Below are 9,533 nucleotides of genomic sequence, written 5' to 3'. Positions count from 1 at the left end.
TTGGGGAGGGAAACAAAGGAAAGAAAAGAATGAGCATTTAAGAGTTCTTGTCTGTTCCATGGCTTCAGAAATGTCATTCATGGGTCTTCTTGCCCTCCTATTGTTTTCCCCCCATGCTGCAGAATGAGACCTGAGCAGGTGTTTGGCTGTTGGCCAGGGTTAACCCACCACAGATACCTTTACAGATACACAGTGGGACCTCTTGTCAGTGGGATTTTCCCTCTCCCAAAGGGATATTAGAGTGGCACGTAAAGGAGAGGTTCCTATGAAAACGTGTCCTGTGAATAAGAAAGGGATTTCAAAAGGAGGAGAGGCCATGCCAAGCACAGAATTATGCAGGATAGCTTTATACTTGAACGTGAGAATTAAGTACAGCATTAAAATCACTACACTCCTCCCACATACAAGCCTTACTTTACACGGGAAAGATGTTAAATTCTTCATTTGTAAGCAGTGCACTGGCCTGCTGAGGCAGTGTAGGTATGTTTCCTTTGTGGCACACTGAAAAAGGTCACCAATGTATTCATATAGAGATGTGCCACACACCTATGTTTCCCCATGTTTGAAAGCTTGAGCATGAATACATCACCTCTTTCAGAATACTGAGATTTTCTGACCTTGAAACTTCTGTAAACTGCAACATACAACAAGGCAATTTTAAGTTTGTGGTAGGAGAATCTTTTGCCACCAAGTTTTGGAGATTATTTTACCGGAAACAATTATTATTATTTTAACATAATTAATTCTGGTTTGGGCAACTCTAGTTATTTGTGGAAGTTTGTATTTGGGTGTTGTTACATCTCAGTGCAAGTACAGACTACTATGTGTATCCTAAGTGATTCTTCCCTATTCCTCTGCGCTTTGTGATAATGAAATTAAAGCATTCATTATGCTTAGAAATACTTGGAATTGCTGAGAGGGCAGGGAAGAAAAACACAGAATTCAGACATGACCTATTTACCAAGTGGTAACAAGTCATTGCAGGCTGGCCCATCTCTGGTGCATGGTCTTAGCCTGCAGCATACACAAATGAAACTCAAGTTGGTTTAGCCCTTAAGGGAAAGTCAGTCTGACGATTTGGAAGGGATTATATCTTTGAACCCTAATCAGATAATTTCTATTTAGCAACTCTAGTTCTGCTCATAGCCCTGATATGGTGCAGAGGTGCTTTGGGGGATATGACACATCTCAGTTTCACCAAGGTTTTAACTTAAACAGGACTGGGGAATTAAATGGTTTTGTTTGTTTCCAGCTGTCTTTTGATTTAGAGTATAATTTAAAAATGATTAATGGAGATTGTGCACTACTTGAATTTTTTAAAGTATTTTGTGATGAAAGTCTTCTGTTTTGTGGTTTTCCTGAGTAAGTAGCTTGGGCAAAGTTTCTAAATTCTTTGCACTAACATCCGTTTGGTGGCCTCTTTTTCAAGAATTCAGAATTTTCAACACTGGAATTTTTTATGGCCTCTTGCCCCCAGTGATTTGGTGAGTTTTTTAAAGTAGAAAGTTTGTATTTGTTTTTCATTTTTCATGGTAATCATAATTAACAAAATTGACTCAATTATTCTGGCAGTGCATTAAATAGTGAGCCCCATGCCAGTCCCTTGAATAGGAATATTTTGGTTGCCCACAGCAATATCTCTGAACATGGTGCTGTTCTGTGCTGTATCTACTTGTTGGGGTTTTTTGGTGTTTTTTAGGGAGTTGTGGGGGTTTTTTAGTTCTTTTTTTTTTTTTGGGGGGGGGGGATTTTTTGGTTTGCTTTTGTTTGTTTGTTTTTTTTGTTGTTTCTGGGGCAGGTACAGATCTCTTCACCCTCATGACCAGTGACAGCACTTAAGGAAACAGCATGAAGCTGAGTCAGGGGAGGCTTGGGTTGGATATCAGGAGAAGGTTCCTCACCCAGAGGGTGGCTGGGCACTGGAAGAGCCCCCCAGGGAAGTGGTCACGGTATGAAACCTGACAGAGCTCAAGAGGCATTGAGACTACAACTCCCATGCACATGGTGTGAGCCTTGGGGATGTCCTGTGCAGAGCCAGGAGCTGGACTCCATGATCCTGATGGCTTCCTTCCACCTCAGCATATTCCATGATTCTATGATGCTATTATTCTATTATACTGTAAATTAAATCTGGATATTCATGTTAATACAACAGCTAAATGAAATAATAATACTGAATTAAACAATTTCATTCTCTAGGAAAACCTCAAAAGGCAATGCCAGTGGGAGTGTAGCCTTCAGTCATGGAAAAACCTAAGGGCAGGACTCAAATTTTCAACACCTACCTGATGGCTGAGCTCGCTGGCCACAGCACCCTGCCCTGGAGCTCAGGGCTGTAATTGCATCAGCCTCTCTACGAACTGTAGGAAAAGCCCCTAACCCCACTGCACAAACACTTCAGTCTCTTTGGGGCAAAAGGCACATCTGACCTCAGTGATGCTGCCACTCTGAACTTCCCCTTAGATCTCCATTTAAGAATTATTTTCCCGAGGGAAAATGTGGGATTCATCATACCCTGGTTTAGACATCTATCCCAAGGTGTCCTTAGCAGAGCTGGGTGTCCAGGTTTCTTGTTGGAGTCAATGCAGTTCTAGCCAGTGATATCAGGGACATTTAGGATACGTTTTGCCGTGCTGGGATGATTATTATACCAGATTCTTTGCTTGAATTTTTTTTTTTTTCAGCACCAAATGCAAGCAACTGACAGAGACTATTCCTAAGTGATATTAGAATTGTTTTATAGGAACAGGCAAATGTTGGGTGTGTGTCTGCAGGAAAATACAGTTTTAATATTGGTGTTGATAAATATGTTCCTCACTCTTAATTAGAAATAACTGTTAACTACACTGTTGAAAAGATAAATTTCTATGAAGTAACATATTTGGCATGGTGTCTGAACAGATTTGGGGGGTTGGTAGGGCTGCCTTTCACAGCTTGTCGCATTCATCAGAAGGAACTTGAAGAATAGAGATTGAAATTAAATTTTAAAAAACACACAAAAAAAACCCCTACCTCAAACAAGCTGGAGCAGCAAAGCAAACCCCTTAAACTGTTTTAATGCCACACAAACTCTTTCCCGAGGATTGCAGGACTAGCCGAGAGTTGAGGCACAGCCGAGCCGGAACCGCCGCGATGCCGGACCCCGCGCGCGCCCCGTCGCGTTCCGCCCGGGGCCTTTTGGACGCGCACCGCCCCGGCCGCGCCGCCGCTTCCGGCGCGTCGTGTTTCCTTTTCCGGCCGTGCGGGGGCAGCGATGGCGTCGCGCAAGGAAGGCTCGGGCGCTGCCGGCGGCGGTTTCGGCTCCGCCAAGGGCAAAGGCAAAGCCGCGGCCGCGGGAGACTCGGCCGTCAAGCAAGTGCAGATCGACGGGCTGGTGAGCGCAGGGCCCGGAGCCTCCGCGGGAGGGAGAGGGGCGGGCGGGGCAGCCGCGTGGAGCCGCCGGCGGGGCCCGTCCGTGGGGCGGTGCCGGGCCGAGCCTCGTGTCCTGCCGGGATCGGCGCTTCCCGAGGGGCAGGAGCGGCTCCCTATCCCTGTCCAGCTTCCCGGCTGTGGCCCCGTGCTTGTCCCTGGTGAGGGGAGCGCGTCCCGCCCGCTGTGAGCAAAGGCCAGGCCAGGGCAGAGCGCTTTGTTTGTAAATGTCCATTTTGTCCAAACGTTTCACTTCTCCGTTCCGCTGCCCCTGTGCCTGGAGTTGCCACTTTCATCTTTCATAGCTCATACCATTTACCCGGGAAGTCCCGCAGGTGTCAGAGCTGAGGGGCGCGGTGGGTTTTTCCTCGACCCTTTGTGCTTTTTGCCTTCCCTGCCAGGGCTGCTGGCACCTGCTGCGTTTGCTTAGTGAGAAATGAAATAAACTGACGGGTTTATTTATTATAAATAAATTATTTATTTTTATTAACTGAAGGGACTAAGCAGAGGACAGAGCCATCTTCATAGAGACAATCCGTGCTGGCCTGAAGTGGAAGAGCATCTTCTAAAGCTGGTTCTTGGCTTTGCTGCTGCCTCACCTCTTAGAGAGTTGGGAATACTATTAATGACACAGGGAAAAAACGTACTTCTTAAGGACAGAAGCATTGTTTGATACTTCATTGCCTTTGCCGAGTGCCAGCAGAGCCCTGCACAGCTGAAGGGTGAAGGACAGAGTTGGTGCCCTGGTGAGGAGGAGGAAGATCAGAGTTTTGAGATAAACTTTGAAGCCTGCTTGGCATTATTTGTGGTAGTCCTCAGCTCTTATCCTGGAGATACACAGTACAGTAAACACTTGGGAAGAGAAAGGATAATTTATTTGTGTATAGTAGGTCTTGTAAAAGAGAAAACTTGAATCACATTTTTCTGTCTGTGCCTGTGGCTTTGGTTCATGGGGCATTTTCAAGGAGTGGTGAAAACTGACCAGTTGTGAAATGTTCCTGCAAACCCAGCAGTGGAGGGCAGGCTGCTCCTGCTGCAGGCTGGTGCCACACACTTCCTTAACAACTGGGAAATTGGATTTATTTTGCTCCTGATTTTTTTCTACCAGGCACATAATGTGCTTTGTGAGCTGCTGTGGACTCAGATCAGCTGTGAGTGGCCCTGGTGCTCTGCTGCTGACAGTCCAGCAAATCTTTATGATTTTTTTGTGGGGTGTTTTTTTTTTTTTTTTCATGCCTTTTTCTTCCTTCTCCTTGTGTTTTCTGCTGGTAACAGCACAGTGGTGCCTCTCACACAGAGTCAGCACAGAGGGAAGTGGTTTACTGAAAACCATAAAAAGCTTTCAGCTCTCCACCTGCTGTAGATGTCTCTTAGATCAAGTGTTCTCAGGACATTGCCTCATAAACTTCTCTGACATCTGTGATGGAGAGAAATGTTGGCAGAAATTTGCTTGCTTTGCAAACAAAATGGTTTCTGTTACAAGTTTTTCAAGTGTCTGAGTGAAATTCTTCTGAAGTGTTTCTAATATCTCACTGATTTAAGTGTCTTGTCTGCTCTCACAAAGCAGCAAGACTCCATCAGTCACCTTGGTGAGGACCAGGGGGATTGCAGACTAAGAATTCTGGTGGACATCAGGGAAGTTGGTGATCTCTTTCCCTTCTGTGGTGCCTCATCTCTTGGCAGTGTCACAGTTAATCCTTCAAATGGGGCTGCTTTGAAAGCAAAGGCACGTTTGGGTAGGTTGCTTTTGAGTCTGTGAGTGCAGAATAGAAGATGCATCAGTCATCTCTCTGTGTTAGAATGTGAAAGTATGTTTAGAAAGTTTAGTGTTTTCAGAGGAATAGTAAAGTAAAAAAACCTCCAGTATTTATAGTGAAAAGAAGATGTTCTAAATATCAGGATGTTACCTTAAAGCATAATATATAATGATGCAGCAATATCTGCTTTTCAGGCCTCTTTTTAAAGTCTAGTACAGATGGAGCATCTTGGAGTTAACTTCTTTCTTATTTTAATCAGTTCAATTTCTTAGTAAATAAGCTTAGATTGAAAATGGGTTCCAGTGTAGGTGGTTTCTCATCTAAGAGATGAGAAAATGCAGGGTAAAGAATAACCCTTCAGAAGCACCTTATAAAATGTGCTTTTTCCTTCAGGTGAGATGTAAAATTTCACAGATTTGTTTTTGGCCATCCCGGCAAAAAGATCACATTGAGTGCCATTTATTGCATCCTGTTGTCTTTGCTTCCTGTTGTAGAAATTTGAATAGAGATTCCATTGTGAGTTCTCCAGTCAGTAGCCCAAAGGAAGCTTGTGTTTACGGTAGTGAACAGGCCTGGGAAAGAGTCACTGGTGGAAGAGAACCTGGGGCTGCTGGATGAGCAACCAAACCAAACACGTGCCCAGGTGTCCCAAAAGGCCAGTGACATCCTGGCCTGGAACAGGGTGCCCAGCAGGACCTGGGCAGGGATTGTCCCTCTGGACCCAACACTGGTGAGGTTGCACCTCGAATCCCGTGTTCAGTTTTGGGCTCTTTGCTACAAGAAACTCATTGAGGGGCTGGAGCATGTCCAGGGAAAGGCAGCAGAGCTGGAGAAGGATCTGGAGCACAAGTCTGATGAGGAGCAGCTGGGGGTGTTTAGCCTGGAGAAAATGAGTCCCAGGAGAGACCTTATCCCTCTCTGCAGCTCCCTGAAAGGAGTAGCCGGGTGGGGGTCAGGCTGTTCCCCCAGGTAACAAGTGACAGGACAAGAGGAAGTGGTCGGTACAGGGAGTTTTAGATTGGATATTAGGAAAAATTTCTTTACTGAAAGGGTGGTTAAATACTGGAATGGGCAGCCCAGGGTGGTGCAATCACCGTTCCTCAAGTGTTTGAAAAAACTTGTAGTCCTGGCACTTAGAGTTTCATGGTGAGTGCTGTGGTGGGGTTGGGTTGACGGTGGGACTTGATGATCTTAGAGATCTTTTCCAACATAAACAATTCTCTGGTTCTCTGGTTATCACAAGTTTCCAGAAAGGATTGTACAGCAATGCCATTATTTGCTCACCCGTTTTCTTTTTTTGCAAGAGGTGTTGGTGGACTCAGGTTTGTTGTATTCTAGAAATTCTTTAATGGGAACAAAGTTTTTTTGTAATTCAGCTGCTAAAATTAATCAGATTTGGTTCACTGATATTCTAGTCTTTTCTTTCAGTGAGGTGTAATAAACTTCAAACTATAAGCTGATGGATTTTTGAACATAAGAAATAATTACTCCATTGAATGATTTTTAGGTTAACAGGAGACTCTAGATTTCCATCAAATCTTGGAGACTTCTCTAAAATACTTCCCTAGTGAAACTGTTAACTACTACACTGTCTAAAATTACACTTATGGAGGACTTCTTTGGCATATTTATGCATTTCTTATGATTTTAGTAGTGAAATCAGGCAACATAGAAGGCAACTGTGAAGGCAAAAGTGAACTGGTGTATCATTTAAAGATATAAGATCTGGTGGGGTAAGTAGCATTTTTACAAGATTAGCATCAACATCTGTGTCATTCAGAAACTGAACTAATATCCAAAACCAGATACTTCATGTGGTGGACTGTGTGATGTGTCAGAGCACTGATATGTAGGTGATGGATATATAGAAACTTTCTTCTGGAAAATAACAGCTGTGAGATGGGAAATGAGGAGATCTTAACAACACAGGTGTGCTGCTAGGCCAGATAAGTGTTTTTCTGAATCACATTTGTCTTTAGGATGGTTACAGGGCACTGTGCTTTTACTAGGAAGGTGTTTCAATCTTTGCAAATCTTCTGCATGAAGTTATTCTAGGAAAGAAGTTAAAGCAACTAAATTCATCTAACTAAATTATTAAGCTCCAAAATTACTTACTCTTTTTAAATCTTAGCTTTGCATTTATTTACACATTCAAAAAATACACACCTGGAAATGGTTCTGAAGAACAGTGTTAGCTGACTGAAAAGGGTTTGCTTGTACATGGCTCTTGCATAGTAATATAACTAAATCCTTAACTCATGCTAAAGCATTAATATGTGCATTGCTTTTACTATTTCATTAATGGGAATGATGGTTCCTTTTTTACTCAACCACTGTGTATGATTTCTATTTACACTTATGTCCATTGCACAAATTTTTTACTTATTGTAGGAAGTAGCAAAAGTTATGTAGGCTTCTCAAAATGCCTGTAGGTTTCTATTCTTATATCTTCACAACTGCTGATGTGCAGAAGTCTTAATACTAGTAACAATTTGCCAATAAACCTTAAGATACCTTTGTAAGTTTGTTTATAGTAAATACAAACATATGTTGGCCAAAACATAAATATGTTGAGAAGATGGTTAAAAGTCGTAGGCCTTGTCTGCATTTGTGCACCACCATCACCAGTGTGGCTGTAGTGCCACATTCTCTTGTGTCAGATACGCCTGATTTAATCAAAGGTTGTTACTTCAAGCTTCATTACATCATCCCTGATTTGGTGATGGTGTAGTGTGCCTTGTGCTTTGTATTCTTATCTACAGTAAATATATATATATATATATGATTTATTTATTTATTTACAAAAACATAGATAAGAATATGTGAGACTACATTTTTTAAAAAAACCCTCACATCATTACTGAATTACTTCTCAGTAGTTACTCAATTAATGATTGTGATATTTAAGTTGCTTGTGCTTTGTTTTTTAATCACCATCCATTTTTGCCTAAAGGGGTTGGATACACTGGACTGTATCCTCAGCTGTTCATAGGGAGAGCCCATCAGGATGATATGTTTGATCACAGTGAAGTACCATAGTTGCTAAAAATCAGTTTCTAAGACTTTTCTTGCAAATGTTTATGTAAGCACTTCTTAAAATGACAGCTTTTGACAACTTGGAAAGAAAGCAGTCAATTTCCATAGTGTAGCAGTGAAGCCTTTATGGAACCGGCTGAAATCTCTGACATTTCTTAAGTTGTGACTATTGTGCTTTTCCTACCATTCCTTGTGGTGGGTGGTTTTTTTTTTTTTTTTTTTCCTTCTTTACCCTTTCTGACGACTTAGGAAGAATGCACCATGGTGGGTTCTGCCTGCTGTTCTTTGTGGAGTCTCTTGATGTTGCAGAGCTGTAGAGTACTATTTTAGGATATAACATCCTTCAGGCTGTGTTGTATTTTGTGTGTCTTCCAAAGGAGTTAAAATGGAATTTTAAGTTGAAGTTTAATCTTGTTGACTTTTCCTTGACCTGTTTCCCTAAAAAATGAGATCACATTATGCTGGTCTCGAGAGTGGGTGTGTGAATTGAGTACTGGCTTGATGTATTCATGGATACCTTGAACTATGGAGAAGACAGGAGAGCTTTGTTTTATATTCTATTAATCTTCATGTGTTAACAATGAGTTGCATGAATCTGACCCAGAAGGGAACTTCTGACATATAATCTGTGCTTAAATTCAGAAGAGAAAGCATTAATGTGTTCTGATAAGTCGAAAGGGCAAGAGCCTCCTTGGAATATAAAAGTTTTCAGGCTTAGTGAAATTTCTTGAACTGCAGTGGGTAAAGTACCAATATCACACGGTGTGAGAATGCAAATTTCAGTGTGTTTTGTCAGTGGAGAGAAGTGGATATGTGCTAACAAAGCACAAACTCTAAATGCTGTGTAAGAGTGCAGTGGTGCACTCAGCATCTCCCGAGTGTCGTGGTAAGTGTACCCCAGTGAGGCATTTGGAGCTGCAACATCTGCTATCGCTTCATACCCTGGAACTGGTGTGCTGACAAAAGGAGTTAATCCAAGTGTGGAGGTGGATTAAATGTGTTGAGCAGTGTTACACTTCCAGACTTTAAGGGGAAAATCTTATTTCAAATTGGGCTTTTCTTTCTTTCGCTGCATGCAGAGTGGAATAATGTGTTGCCCTCTACGCTGCTGTCATTAGTGGTTAAAGTTACAGGGTTTTTTGTCCCTCTTATGTGCACATCAAACTGGTCTCTGTTGTGGTAATTGTATATTCAGAGCTCCTGTGAAAAACAGTAGATCTTGTAGTTCCTGTTTGGTTGTGTTGATACTGAGGACAGGAGTGTTTTCACCAGATATCTTTCAAATAACTTCCTACCTTTTAGTGATGAAAATGTTACATCTAAAATGCAGCA

The 9,533-nt window shown here is 42.3% G+C and overlaps 1 protein-coding gene across 1 annotated transcript in view; it reads left to right on the top strand.

Annotated features, from left to right (window-relative positions):
- The first annotated feature begins 3,237 nt into the window (after positions 1-3,237).
- The window catches only part of EIF3H (eukaryotic translation initiation factor 3 subunit H), an 86,539-nt gene continuing 80,243 nt past the window's right edge, over positions 3,238-9,533 (top strand). Inside the window, exon 1 of the mRNA XM_083865234.1 lies at positions 3,238-3,373. Coding sequence (XP_083721360.1) covers positions 3,254-3,373 — 120 coding nt within the window. The 5' untranslated portion in view covers positions 3,238-3,253. The remainder of the gene's footprint in view (positions 3,374-9,533) is intronic.

The sequence above is a fragment of the Zosterops lateralis genome, assembly GCF_965231275.1.
Source record: "Zosterops lateralis genome assembly, chromosome: 1".
In the NCBI taxonomy this organism is placed as follows: Eukaryota; Metazoa; Chordata; class Aves; order Passeriformes; family Zosteropidae; genus Zosterops; species Zosterops lateralis.
Note: the sequence above shows the minus strand (reverse complement) of the source record. Positions and strands in the feature narration are given on the sequence as shown.